The sequence below is a fragment of the Ambystoma mexicanum genome, chromosome 12, assembly GCF_040938575.1.
Source record: "Ambystoma mexicanum isolate Mex_15411 chromosome 12, UKY_AmexF1_1, whole genome shotgun sequence".
In the NCBI taxonomy this organism is placed as follows: domain Eukaryota; kingdom Metazoa; phylum Chordata; class Amphibia; order Caudata; family Ambystomatidae; genus Ambystoma; species Ambystoma mexicanum.
Window position 1 is genome coordinate 873,827,253 of NC_090936.1, and position 17,864 is coordinate 873,845,116.

The 17,864-nt window shown below is 43.7% G+C and overlaps 1 protein-coding gene across 1 annotated transcript in view; it reads left to right on the forward strand.

The window, feature by feature from the left end:
- The window catches only part of LOC138514086 (sodium-coupled monocarboxylate transporter 1-like), a 606,141-nt gene extending 592,118 nt beyond the window's left edge, over positions 1–14,023 (forward strand). The window contains exon 15 of the mRNA XM_069629351.1: positions 12,963–14,023. Within this exon, the coding sequence (XP_069485452.1) occupies positions 12,963–13,163 (201 nt within the window). The 3' untranslated portion in view covers positions 13,164–14,023. The remainder of the gene's footprint in view (positions 1–12,962) is intronic.
- The last annotated feature ends 3,841 nt before the right edge of the window (positions 14,024–17,864 follow it).

Genomic DNA, 17,864 nt, shown 5'->3' on the forward strand with positions numbered 1-17,864 from the left:
ATCCCCTAATTTCAGTGTATTTAAATTAACTTGCAACCTCAGCTTACTCAATGCATTGCTTATGCATTGCTTATGAAATAATAATTTCTGTCTGTGCTATCACATTAGGATTTTTATTAAGCACTTTCAACATACTGGCCTCTCATTAAAGGCCTTTTCAGAGTTACAGAATTGGATTTTGAGGAATGGGCAAACAAACATCTTCAAAGCCCAAGGAACACTGCACCGCACTGGGAACTGAATTTAATGCTGAAGACGTATAGGGTTCCTCAACGACACTGATGGGTGATACAGTTTGAGTCTAGCGTTGTGCAATACTTCTTGTTGTGGCTTGAACTCCTGCTTCTGACTGTGGCTCTTTGACTCCCAACCTGCTTCTGCCAAGCCCTATCATTAGGTTGCCTCTGTCTTTTTGTTACCTCATGTCTGACCGCGACTGCCTTATGTGTTGCCCTGCATCTGTGACTGGCATTGATTTCTAGCCCAACTGCAGACTGACCTATAGCCTGGATTGGTTCTAAATTAAGTCACCTTAATAACTTACTTATCGGCCTGAGCTGCTGATAACCACCACCTGTTAATGCTACCAGACCTCTTTCATCTGTAATTTCCTCAGTTTGGGACCCCTTAGACCCTTGGGCAATGATCAGTATTGACTCGGGCTTTAATTTCATTTCTTTTATTATAGTGTTATACAGTTTATAGAAACTTTTAATACTTCATGAATAAAACACAAAAAGACCATATGTGAAACAAAAACCTTATTGCACATTAAAAATAAAATGGAAAGAGTAACACTTTTCCACTTTTGAATATATTAAGATCCCCGTTTCGCAGTGTCACTAAAATTGAAACAAAATCATTTCATTGAGAAAATCTCCCCACAACTGAATTTCTAAATTACCCAACTTTGCAATGTCAATGTAAAGGTATCATAGGGTTTCTACTTTAAATCAATAGAGTGCCTGCAGTTCCATAGTTCCCGCGGTATGCATCTCCAGCAAACAAAGTCTTCCCTATAGCCAAGTTGATTGGACTTGCCTGAGAGGAAACTATACAGTTTCAGATGACATGGTAACACACTATAAAAAGAGACGGGTTGGATAGATTCCAAACTTGTTTTAACATATTCCTCGATACCTGGTTTCATTTTTAGTTTTGTAAGCATATTTTGCCATTCCCAGCTTTCATGGCCTCTTTCAACTCTCACCTAATCTATAGAGATTAATGTTCCCCAGCATTTATATTTTGGGCCAGTGCACATGAATCATTTTTGAGTCATTGACAGGCTATGTGAATTGGAGATGTCACAGTGTATGATTCTCTTTGAAGGAAACTGAATTAATTTGGGGATCTGTAGCAGTAATCTTGAGCACCAAATCAAGAGGAGCAGTTTCCACCATATATTGCCAAGAAGTTAACCAAGAAGTTAACCCCAGATCGATAGGCATAAACACAACATGGGTAAAAGTCTTGCATAGGTTTTAGATCAAATGTTTGTAACCATGTCTTTACCCGATTATATCAATTGTATTTATCAATTTGACTTTAGCAGGTGTATTAGTGGATGCAGGGAAAACCTCCCTTTTTTTCTCAAATCTAATCATACTATTCAAGAGATGCAAAACTTTCCAATGAGCTCCATTCCTTTGAGGGACTCATTTCATTTTAGGATTTAAACTCATAAACTTTTTATGACTTTTTTTATTGAAATGTAAAATGTTAACAAATACTTGAATAACCCAACAGAACAGAGAGCATACAGACTACAAACAGGTTGTATACAATATGGATACCTAAAAGCTTAATCAGGGGAGTAAAAGGTACAAAGAACTACAAAAGACATAACCAACAATACTCTTTGGTATTGGGTAGCACCGTTAAGTTATCCAGAAGTTCAAATCTCATAATCATGCCTAATTATCCAGCTACATAATACATATATTGATATTTGTTCCTACAGCTTATTAATTCTTTACCCAATACCTTCCCATTCATCCCAATTCTTCCTTAGTGCCCAACAAGTAATATTTTAGCTCAGCTCCATATATAAAGGGGGAAACCCAAAGTCAGCCCACTTATGGTGGACACTCTACCTTATTTTGGGACAATAGAGCTTTAAATATTACAAAAGGTAGTTAGCAAATCTATCAACAGTTAGACCAAATAATACAATTAGTCTCTAGATAATCACAGGAGAACATATTTATCAAAAATTCATTAGTCTAAAAGACAAACATAAAGAAATTCTGTTGTCGATATAAATGTAAAACACAATAAAACACAAACCTATTTGTGACAAAATGTCCTCAGGAAAGGAGGATGGTGTTGAATTAATAAACACAGTTAATTCATGACAACTTTCAAAGCATGTGTGATTTTTCAGTTGTCACACTCTGTAATGGAGTCTATTGCTTATTTCTAGTCAAACAATATACTAGAACTTAGAACTAAACATGTTTCTGTTCTCTTTTGCTTGTTCAACAGGAGGTTAGTCACGTTGGTTGTAGTAACACTAAAACAAGCATTTTTCTTAGAAAAGAAAGTTTCCCTTTTCGCTCTGTGTGGTGTAACTGTTGAGAGAAACACAAAAAGAAGGGAAAGCTGTAATTGCTTGATTCCTTCAACTTCTTTTCATTGTAGTAAAACTCAAATGAGCATATTACTTACCTACTTGAGTGTGAAGTGAGTCTTTAGCAGATTGTATCCTAAAAAAAGTAGGAGTTTTCATCTGAGGTCAGATTTAGCATAATGCCATAATGCAGACTTAAACATTTAAGTGAAAAAGAACTCAACCTTTAAATGTCCAAAAAGCTGGCCCTCCTCCTTTGATTCCCGTTTAGAACCTCTAGTATGTAAACCATTTACAACATACCTTTCTCTATTCGATCTGTAGTGGAGCCAAGATTAATACAGTGACTGGTAATTTGCTGGCTCTCTGTGGAGATGTGCCAATACCTGAATCAAATCTAATGGTAATATTTTCAGATTTCTAAAACTAAACAAACAATATTTTATGAAACCTCTTAAATATTTCCTCTATTTATAGAATCAAACTCAGTATGCTGTAGTTTTAATCTTCCTTTAGTGTCTCTGCTGTTTGGGATACATCTCCATTTTCGATATTAATTTCTTCAGTCTTCACAAGACTCTGATTACTCCAGTGTCGTGTACCTATTAATTAAAAAATAATGCTTAATTCGTTTTCTAGCCAGTCCACCTGTATTCATCTATTTATGCGGCATCTAGAGACAAATACGCGCTTAACGCAAAGCTTGGAACACCGTGTTTATGTAAATCTTACCTTGCTCTGTCTGACCGATGGACAACCCTGCGCGTGTCTGGTATGCAAAAGCTACTTGTATTAGCAGATTGAGTTGATCTTCACTCGCGCTGGCGTTCTCTTAAGTAAACAGCGTGGTCTGCCATCTTGAGCGGTTGAAAAGGCTTCCCTAGGTAAGTCCTTTCTTTATTTTTAGTAGTGCTCTTTCGGCACCCTATGTTTAGCCTTGTACAGGATTCTGGTATTTTGTGGCTTTTATAGGAACATTTATTTAAATCTGAATAATGCAAACTATATCACTATCTCGATATATTATTTAGTAAGATATTATAAACTAATTGTGATATATCTAATATAAGAAGGAAATACGCTGATTTAGGTCAGCGATAATTTTGGGATTGGCTCAAGGCTTCAGGTGGAGTAGCTGTATCTCTGGGTACGGTATGTCAAGTTATTCTATCCTTGGGGGGCAGCTTTACCCCCATGATGACTATATATATACCCTATGTAGGAGAACTCCTGAGTGTTTAGGCCTAAACTGTAGCTATATCCAAAGATGATTAATATGACTTTATTGTAAATATTACATCTTATACCACTCTATCACCTCGTTCAGGCCTTCCCTGTCACTCTGTGTTTGGAAAATGAGTTTTTGTTCCTTTTCCAAAATAAGTTTCTGCTTAAATCCACTGTCATTGCCTTTAATAGCCATTAAAACTGTCCATTGGAATACTTCAAGCCCATGATTTTTCTCTATGAAATATTTTACCATTGGGGAAAGCATTGTCTTGTTTTTTATACTATTTATATGTTCAGTAATCCGAGTCTTGATTTTCCAGATGGTCTTCCCTATATATTTGAGCTTGCAGGGACACATTATCATGTAAATTACATGATCTGTATTGTAATTAGTAAAATGTTTCTCTCTCCATGGTTTATCCAAACCTATGTCAATCTGTTGTAATTGAGATGTCAGCTTTCACACGAAACATTGTCCACAGGGGTAGTGGCCTGTTATTTCTCCCAGGCCCCATGATCTCGTTAAACTTTCTGTTACTGGTTTTGAGCTTTTAAATTTGCTGCTACTTACTTTGTTGCCTATAGTGGTGGGTTTTTGATAGGCAAACAGCGGACATTGGAGCCTAGTAGATGATTTGTCAAAGATTTTCCATTGCTTTTTGACAATATTATTAATCATCAGGCTAAGATTAGTAAAGCTATTTACCAATACAATCCTTTCTTCTGGAGGTTTCTTGATTTTGTCTTCCAGGAGTGCCTCTCGATTATTATTATATACTCGTTTAGCAGCTTTCTTTATAAGTTGTCTGGGATCTTCTCGCTCTATTAGTTTCTTCTTAAGAATTGTGGCTTCTGTTTCATAGGCTTCTTTACTACTGCTGTTTCTTTTCAGCCATAAAAACTGTCTGTATGGTAAGTTATCTTTAAGATGTCTCACATGATGACTATGGTAATGGAGAAGGCCATTTTTATCTGTGCTTTTGTAGTACAGTTTTACCAACAGATGTCCCGCTTAGTGGAAATTAGTGAGGTCAAGAAAATCAATAGCCTTTTTCTTTATTGTCATGGTAAATTACAAGTGCTGATTTCATTGGTTTAGCCATGTTAGTAATTCCTCTGCTTGCTCTTGGGTTCCCTTCCAAACTACAATTATATCATCGATATAACGTGCCCAACACAGAAGGTGTTGTCAAATGGATGCTGGGTATCAATGTGTTTTTTTTCGAAGAATTCTACATAAAGATTGGCTACACCGGGGGCCATAGTAGCCCTCATCGCTGTTACTTCTATTTGCTGATTAAAACAGCCTTGAAATTCAGAAAAATTCAGACTAAGGGAAACCTCTATGCATCATAATATGAATGAAGTAGGTATAGGATCTTGGTCGATACGGGTAAGCAGAATTTCTTCTATGGTTTCAATAGTTTCATGTTGGGGGATGTTGGAATATAGGGAGACTATATATCTAAACCAATCAGATATTGGGTTTCTATATCAAAAGGGAGATGCTCAAATCGCTTAATCACTCTTTTGTCTTTCTGATGCTCTCCTGCACTCTCTGTTTGTACTATGTGTGTACATATATTCAGTGCATTTGGGAAGTCATGACCAGCTTAATTCAGCGTGTTCCTGTTGCAAAGCCCATGAGCACATACATATTATACGAGAAGGGATTCACAATGACATACAAAATGGCATTATGGGGATAACGCATTATGGAGGACATCAATGGGAATGCGCTGAGTTAAGCCGTTCACTTCCCAAATGCACTGAATATATATATATATACACACATAGTACAAAGAGAGAGTGCAGGAGAGCATTAGAAAGACAAAGGAGTACAGAGAGGGGGAGAGAGAGAGAGAAGAGAGGGGTAGAGTTTGTGAGCTGAATTTCAGGGGTCTGTTGTGATACATTTGGGCAACAACTAAACTTAACTAATTTTTTTTTTCCGTGAATTTCAAGGGTTTTGTTATACCATAGTTATTTTTCCGCACCACTGGCCATGGCTTCACCCATGGCCAGTGGCCATGGTCTTCGACTATGCCAACTGTATATTTTACAACACTACCAAGCCATGCCCATTGTATATTTTGCAACATTACCAGACCACTAGCCATGGCCTTTGGCCATGCCCACTGTATATTTTACAACATTACCAAGGCCATTAGCCATAACTTTTGGCCATGTATATTTTAGAATACTACCAGGCCGCTAGCCATGTATATTTTACAAAATTACCAAGCCAGTAGCTATAGCCTTCCGTAGTTATCTCTCGCATTAAACAGACAGAAAATGGCAGATTTTCAGTCCTGAAAGGTCTGTCTACTGCAATGCACTATGGCAGACATAACCATTTTTTTGGGAGAAAGAGGCACCCCCTTCTATGTCAAATATTTTAAAAAGTACTGGACACCATAGTACTGGACACCATAACCCAAGTTTCTCAAGTCAACTCTTTGCGCGCAAGTTGTTTCATACCTGGTCCAATTCCATTCAACGGTTTGGGCTATGCACTGGATCAAAAAAGTGCCTTTTTTGTCTACGGGGAAATGAATGGGGACTAGGCTGAAAGTGTGTTTTCTTAATAACTTGTTTATTTTTTAACAGATCGTTCCCAAAGGTATTAGTCTGGGAAGAGGGGCATGCATACAATTGTGTCTGCACAATTTCCACCAAAACCGTTGCATGTGTCAAAAGTTATTAGCAAATAATTGTTGGGATTTCCTACAGTTCTCAACATGCAACTTAACTATAGTGCAGTGACCGCCGCTCTATCATATACACACACGCACATTTATGTATCTTTCTCCCTCTATTACTCTCACCCTCTCCCACTCTCTATCTCTTATCTCTCTCTCTATCTGGGTGAGAGTTGTGCTGTCATGAGCAAGTTTGACGGAGGCACCCTAGCTTTTGCTGACAGCAGAACAACCACATGAAAGGCTTAGATAGGTTGAAGAAGGAGTGAAGAGGTGCTGATTTTTATGGACACTGACTACTCCCACCCTTAATGCTCTGCACTGCTACCCCACACCGTTACGCACCAGGGTCAGAGCAGGAGCTCCCCCACAGCAACCCGCACTGCAGGAGCAACACAGAGACACCCTGTCCTTTGACCTTTGTCATATAAGGTAAGCCTGCGGGCTTTATCTACCCCTTGCACTATCCCCAGACATGCATGTTACTTTCATATGTGCCGCCCAAAATGCCATAGTCCTACTATTAGCTACGCACTCAATGCATATGTACCTTTGCTAGCCACTCTTTGTTCTGCCCAGTCTATGCCACTAAAAAAGTGTATGCCTACCCCATCTCAAAAAAATCAGCCTTCATTCCATAGTGTGCCCATACAAATTCGAATTTAGCCATTTTGATGTGATACTCTGCCATTCGAATCTAGCCATTTTGATGTGATACTCTGCCATTCGAATCTAGCCATTTTGATGTGATACTCTGCCATTCGAATTTAGCCATTTTGATGTGATACTCTGCCATTCGAATCTAGCCATTTTGATGTGATACTCTGCCATTCGAATCTAGCCATTTTGATGTGATACTCTGCCATTCGAATCTAGCCATTTTGATGTGATACCCTGCCATTCGATTCGAGCCTGCCCCTAGCGGCCCTGACCTACTGTATCTACAAATGCAGCCCCTTGGCACACACCCCAAAGCGCCTACAAACCTCCCTTCCTCTTTATCCATCTTCTTCACATCCCTCTCCCTTCTGGCCATCTGCAGCATGCCGCTTGCGCACCCAGACCTGCATGCCCACCCATGCCTTACCCCACCATCTGACCTCATACACAGCACAGCGTCGTCTGCACTCCATTCTACACTCAACCACCACACCAACCCGATCGGACATCACCCACTCCACCTCAGGCTCCGTAGACTAAGAACACGCACCAAACACCTCCTAACTCTCCGCAGCACTCCTCACTCCACACTCCTTAGGAACAACAGACTCAGCTCTCGCACCCATACATCAGCCGCCCAGACTTACCTCTCTGACCACACTCACTACCCTAGCACCCATCATGCTGCATCTATCACGCCCCAGCCTCACTCACCCAAATACGCATCGCCCACCCCCAACACCACCAACGCCAACACACACACTCTACGACCAGACTTAAGATGCGCTCTCATCAATGCACGCTCTGTCCATGCCCATGCCATTGAAATCAATGACCTTATCACCACCCACAATCTTGACCTACTTGCCATATCCGAAACCTGGCTCCATGAAGCTTCCAGTCCATCCATCCACCTCGCTCTCCCTCAAAACTATACCATTCTCAGACAGGACCGTAAAAACTCCAAAGGTGGTGGCGGCGTCGCCCTCATCTTTAAAGACACCCTCTCCATAAGAATGTGTAATCAACAATGGGACAACAACGCTGATCTCCTCACTGCTAAACTAGCCCTCTCACCTAACTGCACCATAAACTTCTTTATCACCTACAGACCACCAGGATCACCCTTCGACTACCAAAAGCAACTCATCCAAAACATAGGCAACAACCTCAAAAGCACCACCAAAAGCATCCTTCTAGGGGACATTAACCTTGGTTTAACTGACCCAAAGGACAAAGCAGCCGCAAATTTAGCCAAAGAACTATCAAACATGGGGTTCGAACACAAAATTACTGCCCCCACTCATAACAAAGGCAGATCCATTGACTGGCTAGCTGATCACAACTGCTCATCTGCAATTACCTCCATCTCGGCCCTCCCATGGACAGACCATTACCTCATTCAATTCTCCATTCCTACCACGCCCACTCATAAAACCTTAACTCATGCCCCACCCGCTAAAGTAAGAAGCTCCAAAAAACTCACTGCTTCCAACCTCGCCCCTCTCCTCGATATCCCTGAACTCAAGCCTCCTTTCATCCATGACCCTACCTCTCTAGCCAACATCTACTCCAGCACGCTCACTCAAGCCATCGATCTCATTGCCCCTCTAGAAGAAAAAAATGGGAAAAAATCAATGCACTGCAACTCCTGGTTCACTGAAGAACTATCTGACCTTCGCACCAAGAAACGCAAAGCCCTATCCAGATGGCAAGCAGCGCCTAATCAATCCTCGCTTAAAGATTTTAAAGAGATCTCTTTGACCTACAAAAAAGCCATTTTCCACGCCAAATCCGAATCCTACAATCAGAGAATTACAAATGCCAGCTCCAAATCAAGAGAAATATTCTCCATATTCAAAGAACTCACCACACCTGCCCCCGGCCCAGTTGAAATCATCAAGGATGAAGCCTGGTGCACAGGCATCCAGGCTGCCCTCCTCAACAAAGTTAAAACTCTCCAAGACAAAATAGCCTCACAACGCAAAGCTCTCAACACCCCTACTTGCTCGCCCACACCTTCCACCAACAACTCTCTCTCACAAACACCCCTTTTTGCTTTTAGAGAAGTCTCAGAGACGGAAGTCAAGGACCTCCTCAAAAAAATCAAACCTTCCACCTGCAAAGGGGATATCTGCCCACCCTCATTAATCAAAGAGTGCTCAGAATCCCTCAACCCCATCATTACAGCTTTCATCAATGCCTCCTTCGCATCTGGAACTGTACCACAATGCCTAAAAGAAGCCTGGGTCCGCCCGCTCCTAAAAAAACCCTCTCTCGATCCTTCCTCCCCTAACAACTATCGCCCCATCACCACCGTCCCCTTTCTCCTAAAAATCCTAGACAAAGCCGCACACAATCAAATCCAACACTACCTGGAAACCAACACCATCCTAGGCAAAAGACAATCAGGCTTCCGCAAAGGCCATGGGACTGAAACTGCCCTTCTAGATTTAAAAAATCAAATTACCAAAATAATGGACACAGGCAAACCTGCTCTCCTCCTCCTGCTCGACCTCTCTGCAGCATTTGACCTGGTCGACCACAGCATTCTCACATCTCACCTCTTCAATGCTGCACACTTCTCTCACAAGGCTACCACCTGGATCACATCCTTCCTTGAAGGTAGGGCCATGAAAGTGTACTCCGACCAGGACAGCGCCCCCCCCACCACTATAAATTGTGGAGTCCCACAAGGGTCCTGCACTGCACCAACCCTTTACAACCTATTCACCAAACCCCTCTTTGACTTACTGGACTCCCTCAACATAGCGTACACAAACTACGCAGATGACACGCAAGTTCTCCTCCCCCTCTCCGGAGACTACGACCTAGACTCAGAAGCCCTCTTCAAAATCTACTCGACTATCCAAACTTGGATGGCTATCAATGGTCTCTGCCTAAACGGAGACAAAACCGAAATCATCATCCTAGCCCCCAACGAAACACTAACCAAACTCAGCCCCAACTATTCTCACATGATCATCGACAGTATTAGCATACCTGTCTCCTCTGCCGTCAAGACCTTAGGAGTCTACATTGACGCCACACTCTCAATGACTAGACAAACCAGCGCCATCGCCTCAGCGTCTGCTCTGACCACCAAACTCATTTACGCCATCAAACCTTACCTCACCACGCCTAACTGCCTCTCCATAGCTAGAGCTACTATAGGAGCCAGATTGGACTACTGCAACGCCCTCCTGGCAGGCACATCGTCTAAAAACCTAAGCAGGCTCCAAATAGTGCAAAACAATGCCCTCCGCGCTGCACTACACATCCCCAAAACTGACCATATTTCACAGGCCAGAAGACTTGTCCACTGGCTTCAGTCGAGGAAAGAATCAACTTTAAAATCCTCACTCTCACACACAAGTGCATCAATCACACAGCACCCCCCTACCTATCTGAAACTATAACTAAGAACTCTTCCATCCGTCCCAGAAGAAGCCATCACGCCAACCAACTCCGAGTACCCACTGTAAAAAGAGCCAAAGCCGGCGGCATAGGCTTCCCACACATAACTCCTAAGCTCTGGAATGCCCTCCCTAACTCACTCAGAGCAGAACCTTCTCTGTACTCCTTTCGCAAATCTCTCAAAACCACTCTATTCAACTAACTCCATCCTTCCTTCACCCACACCAGCTCGCATACGTCTGTTACGAAATGTGCCTTGTAATGAAAACTGCTTTGTAACCATCTTCCTTCCACGGTAACCAGATTATGTATGTCCTCATGTAACAGCGCCACGATGCCCCCGGGCTGACGTGCGCTTTAAATAAATCTGAATAAATAAATAAATAAAATAAATGGTTAAAAGTAGAATGAGAGGAAAAGTGGCATCACCCAAGGTGGGGCCTCACCTGGTGTTTAGATACATGCATTATTATTATGTGTGTCCTGGAGGACATTGTACAAATCGGATGACCTGAGGAGAACAAGGATAGGCTCTGCAAGTGTCCTGGGGTCCTGACAGCCCTTGTAAGGGATGAGAGGACCAAGATGCAAGATCAACAACTGCATTTGTTATTTTCTATACTACTATCAGTATCTGGGCATACTATGACAAATGTGCAAGTTCTTGAGCCCTACCAGCCAATCAATGGTCAGCACCCCAAATTAAGCATTTGATTGGTGCTCACTTACGAAACAGGGCATTGAATGTAATCTGAGCCTGACCCTTTCCAAGAAGAAAGGATATTTTGTGAGTCAAAATGGTGTGCATTCTCAGCGTAATAAACTATTCAAGAAATAAGAAACTATTTAATTGTTCTAACTTTGTAAACTGTCTCATTTAAATTTTAACAATGTTCATTTCTAATGATTACTTCCACTTTAGATTGCATTTATGATATAAACATCACACTTGTCTTTCTGAGCCAACTACATTTTCAAAATCTAGGATAGTCATATGAAATATTTTCAGCTACACAGTTATTATTCCAATATGGATATTCTAGTAAATTCCTGTTGTACTCTTTTGAAATACCTCAATTAGAAAGTAAGAGAGGGAAAGTAGCATTTATGAGGGTTCCTTTGTGTTAATGCATACAATCAAAGAGCATTTTGGCAACATAAGAATGAACACAAATCTTTACATGTGACTATTATGTCTGTGATAAAAGGGTTATGTGCTTGACACACATAACATACAGTGGGTATGATGCCTATTGAACATTTTGCAAACCACACACAACATTAAAAGGTTTGTAACCATGAACCATACATACTCATTTGAGTAAATGGATGTGAGGATAAAGTGACTTGGTGTTTGTTACTCCACAGTGAAAGCCTTACAGAATTCTTGAACTTTCTAAAAGAGATGTCTGGCCAGTGCCCCCAAAACTGGAACATTTTGTTCACATCTATGTTAGGGTCCAAAAGATATGAAGGGTCAAAAATAGGATGTGCTTTTCACTTTTTGAATTGATTTTCGTATAGGGAACATGTCCAAATTTGCTCACAGGCACAGCCCAAATTGTTGGATGGATTCTTTCCAAATAAGAAATAAGTTGGGCTCATAGCACTTGAAGGAAATCCTTTGATGGTTTGGCATAAATCTGTCCAGTAGGTTATTTTAAATTTGGCAGAGAGCAGGGTGCACCCGGTGCCCAAAATGTTAGTTAGATCTCCCATGATGCATTGCTGCACCCAAGACCTTTCATTTCTGAAAACCTGCCATTATGCAAATCGAGATTCAGATTTAGATTCATTTTCCACCTTGTAGGAAAACTTGAACCTGCTATAATACATCTGAGATTGTGCATTTCTATGTGCGATACCAATGTTCTGTAGTTATCCTATCATTACTTACCTTGCTTAAAAATGTTATTGGAACTTGACGAAAGATATCTTTTAGCATCTGTGCAAAAATGCACACTTTTTCTTCAAATGCAGTCTAAAAGGTCTCATCATGGCTGGCGCTTACGAGAAAGGTCATGGAGGACGTCATAGGTGGTGTCCTAAATGATTTGTCAGTGATAGCATCTGACATGTCCCAAGTGATGATATATTTGATGCCATCAATGATGTCAGTTTTGATGTCCTCAGTTTGCCTAGGGGCTTCATTTTTTATATGTTCTCTGTGAACTCATTCAACACCTATGACATCGAGATCAAAACAAAATATACAGGAAAGGCATGTTTGTAAACCTTTGCCAACAGAATGTCTAGAATGTAGTATCATGAAAAACATAATAAGATGTAAATGTGTTGTATCTCTTCTGAGTGTCTGATTGTAGTAATTCAAATGCTTTCTGACCGTTCACGTGTTGACTGCTTTTTGAATTTTTTTTCAGAAATACAAACTTGAAAATGTATATATGACACCATATCCAGATGTAAAGGACAAGAGGGGGGAGGTCAATCCAGCATTTCAAGAAGATTCTGAAATAAACTCCACAGAAAATGAGAAAAAATCCAGTACGGATAGCAATGTACATGTACATGACAATGTCCTCCCTCACTTCTGTGAAACTTCATTGGATAGATCATCTTGATGTAGGGATTTGTGACATTCGCATTCGCGAAGGGTGTTGAGTCAAACCACTTCCCTATCTGCTGGGCTGGAGCTTTATGCTCTGGTAACAGTGCCTCTTCCTGTCCATGGCTACCTTAGAAATAGGGAAGGGACTCGTCCACTTTTCTATTTACTATGGCCCTGGACATCTTTTTTTATGGGAGATTGGGCTTGCACAATATGCGCGGAGTCCATCTCCTTTCAAAAGGTGACACACCTATTCACCCCGATAAACCCCAGCATGCGAATAGCAATCACCACCGCTTAAACGGGCACACAGGGCACTTAGTGGCACTGAATGTCCCCTTAAGTGGGGCTGATTGCAATATCCCTACATGAACAACTTTACACGCTGCCTAGTTAAATATGTATTTGCTGGATCAGTGAACACTGTGTAGATAGATATTCTGGCATGTAGGCATGTCAATTACTTTATATATATGTCTTGTTTTTGCCTTGTTGTAACTAGAAATGTTAGCCATATTTGTGATATAATAGTTGAAGTGCCAACTCCCAAGAGTTCACAATGTAAACATTAATTCTTACAGCTTAATGATAGTCTTTGACCCATCTGACAAGGGTGCATGAATAACACAATTATTGAGAAGAAATTGGTTGTTGTAAAGTGAGAGATGATGTTTTATTTCCCACCTAGATAAACAGTTGTGGGGCAAGGTCCCGTCACTAGAGGCATCAGAGGGTACACCGGCACTGAACCAATGTATTGATTTGTAAACATTTAACATATTTTGAAAATCACTAAAATACTGGCAATAATATAGCGGAAAATGAAAATGCCAAATTCTATTTGCATAAATAACATTTATGTTTAAAGCCAAATCTGTGTACAAGGTATTATTAGTATTTACTTGTGTATTATGTGTGTATGTGATCTGTGTTTACAGACTGAAGATTGCTAACAAGCATGAAATAAGGCACAATTCTCAGAGTGGTATTGAAACAGCTGATAGACACAAAGATATTGTGGTGAGGGGATGCAAGATGTAGAAGGAGGAATGTGTCTTTCAGTGAGGGAAATCAGGTATGTTTTAGGAAGTTCCTCTCTGTAGCTGAATAGCAAAAACAAGGACTTTGCCAACAAGTCGCTGTCCAAGACTCGAGTCTTTAGAAATCTCTCATGCAGAACCTTTCGGCCGAACCTACCCACACACTTGTCTCTCTTGTAAACACAAGGGGGGTAATTCATAGAATTCAGTGCACAAGTGGCGCATGCGGCTGGCGCACAATAGGTGCGTGCGGCAGTCTGCGGCAGCCGCCTGCGCCAAAACACATTTAGGCGCACAGCGTATTCATGAATTCATGCATCCAAAAACAGCCGTGGCGCAGACTGGCGCAGCGACCCTGCAGCAGTGCCAGTTATGCCCCCAACCCCACCTTGTGTGCCAAAAACATCGTACAAATCCAGTACATGGCGCAAAGGGCAGTGGTCCAGCATACAGCCCCCCAACCACAAAATTGCGTGTAAAACTCCCCGCGCACACCTCGGAATACACGTACCCAGGCCAATCGAGTGTCAAACTCCCCGCGCACGCCCCAGAATACACGTACCCCGCTCGTGCTAGGCCAATCGTGTGTAAAACTCCACGCACACCCCCGAAAAACACGTACCCAGGCCAATCGCGTGTAAAATTCCCTGCGCACCCCCGAAATTCACGTACCCCGCTCGCGCTAGGCCAATCGCGTGTAAAATTCCATGCGCACCCCCGAATTACACGTTCCCAGGCCAATCGCGTGTAAAACGTGGGAAAAGTCCCCCATGTAGAGTGGGCTGCCTGCGGGGCATGCCCAGGATGGATGGGCTGCCTGTGGGGCATGCCCAGGGTGGATGGGCTGCCTGTGGGGCATAGGGAGGGTGGATGGGCAGGCTGCGCGAATTTGTGTGGTGCGCGGGAAGTTTTACACGCGATTGGCCTGGGTATGTGCAATTCCAGGGGTGCGCATGGAGTTTTATACGCGATTTGCCTGGGTACGTGTATTTCGGGGGTGCGCATGGAGTTTTACACGCGATTGGCCTGGCTACGTGCATTTCGGGGGTGCGCATGGAGTTTTACACGCGATTGGGCTGGGTGCGTGTATTTCGGGGGTGCGCATGGAGTTTTACATGCGATTGGCCTGGGTACGTGTATTTCAGGGGTGCGCGTGGAGTTTTACATGCAATTGGACTGGGTACGTATATTTCGGGGGTGCACGTGGAGTTTTACATGCGATTGGCCTGAGTACGTGTATTTCGGGGGTGCGCATGGTGTTTTACACGCGATTGGCCTAGCGCGAGTGGGTTACGTGTATTTCGGGGGTGCGCGTGGAGTTTTACACTCGATTGGCCTGGGTACTTGTATTTCGGGGGTGCGCATGGAGTTTTATACGTGATTGGCCTAGCGCGAGCGGGGTATGTATATTACTGGGGTGCGCGGGGAGTCTCACACGCGTTTTCGCTAGTGGGGGAGGGGAACGTGTATTCCTGGGGTGCCCCAACGCAAATTGGCAGTGTGTGTGTCCACCCTGGTGTGCCCTCTCCCTCCTCCCCAGGCCCTGCAGGCAGTCCACAGCACAGGGGACTACCTTGCACCCCTGGCCATGCCCCCCAGCCAGCCAACATTTCACCATGCACAAGTGAGCACCGACACATTTCCCCCTGCACCCTCACCCACCCAGCAGTGACAGGCACCTGCCAGCAGGCCCCCACTCATGTCCCCCCAACACCTCATGACGATCCACAATCATGGCCCTCATGGCCACCCAAATCACACTCCACGCCACCCCAGTCCAAACACGCAACCAGGTATTTCATCCACCCCACAATGACATCCCCAGCACATGATACATTCCAAATGGCAAGTATGCACATCAACATATTTCAGTCACACCCACACAATGAGTGCATGTGATTGAGAAAACACACATTGGGCCTCATTACGACCCTGGCGCTAAGTGAAAAACGATGGAGGTAAATGGTTACCGCCATCGTTTTCCGCCAGGTCCGATCATGACCCGTGACCGTTAACTACGATGCCATTAGCGGCATCGTAGTTAACGCTAAAGCTAACTGCGCTAAGGGTGCGCAAACGCGACCGGCCACACCGTACTTAGCGCCATGGCGGAAAGGTACGCAAATGCCGACCCAAGCGGACATGCACCTAACGCCATCACCCAGCCCGTTAAGTACCTTACCGCCATGGTGCTAATTACGCCATCGCGAACCAACCATAAAGGGCCATGTAAAGTGAATGCAGCTGCCACAGGTGCACAGAAACAGCACAGGTGAAGGCAATACAGACTCAGGAAGTACAAAAAGAGCACCCCCCACCCCTTCCCACACCCAGTCACACTCCACAATGATACCAATACGACTAGCAATGTTGCGGCCGGAGGACCCTCTTGCAATGCATGTGCTACAACAGCAACAACAACAACAGGCAGCACAGAGGAGACGCAGGAGGAGAAGGAGGGCAAGGCAGGCCCAGCAAGCCCCACCAGCACAGCCAGTGCCACCACGCAGGCAGCCCCCAATCCCACGCATCAGAGCCTATCCATTCAACCTCACTGCTGAGCAGATCCACACCCTGTACCGTTTGGACCAGGACACCATCACCGCCATCGTAGACATGATACACAATGACATCGTCAGCATGATAGAAACTCCAACCGCCACCCCCCTACTGAAGGTAGTGTCTGTACTCCACTTCCTGGCCACAGGCACCTACCAGCACACAGTGGGGCACTTGCATGGCATTTCACAACCATTATTCTCACGAAAACTCATCCAAGTGCTCGATGCCCTCCTCAAGCACACAGACGACCACATCTCATTACCACGGACTGCCCAGGACATTGCAAACACCAAAGTGGGTTTCCATGCACTAGCCGGCATATCCGGTTGCATTGGTGCCATCGACTGCACCCATGTGGAATTGGTGGTTCCACGTGCCATGGAGGTACCGTACCGCAATCGGAAACAGTTCCACTCAATCAACGTGCAAATGGTCTGTGACTCCAACAAGATCATAACACATTGTTGTGCCCGATTCCCCGGATCAACCCATGATTCTATGGTCCTGAGGAACTCCACAATACCACGCTACATGGAGCGACATGCAGGCCCAAGATCCTGGCTACTCGGTGAGTCCAATGTCATGGAAGTGGGCAGGTGAATGACGTACCGATGCATACTCCACCTGGCTGAAAAGGGGGGGGAATGATGCATACTCCACCTGGCTGAAAGGGGGGGGGAATGATGCATACTCCACCTGGCTGAAAGGGGGGAGGCGAATGATGCATACTCCACCTGGCTGAAAGGGGGGGGGAAATGATGCATACTCCACCTGGCTGAAAGGGGGGGGGGATGATGCATACTCCACCTGGCTGAAAGGGGCAGGGGAATGATGCATACTCCACCTGGCTGAAAGGGGGGGGGGATGATGCATACTCCACCTGGCTGAAGGGGGGGGGAATGATGCATACTCCACCTGGCTGTGAGCAACACAGAGAATGGAGACAGAGGATGGGCACTCACAATGCACTCAACCCCTCTGCATACATTGGGTGATGGCATGCAAAACAGGCCATGAGAGCCATGAGCATATACTGGTTGCATTGTGTGAATCAATTAGTGCATGTAGAAGTGAGCCGAAGTAACAGTTGGATGCAAGCCATGGTGGCACAT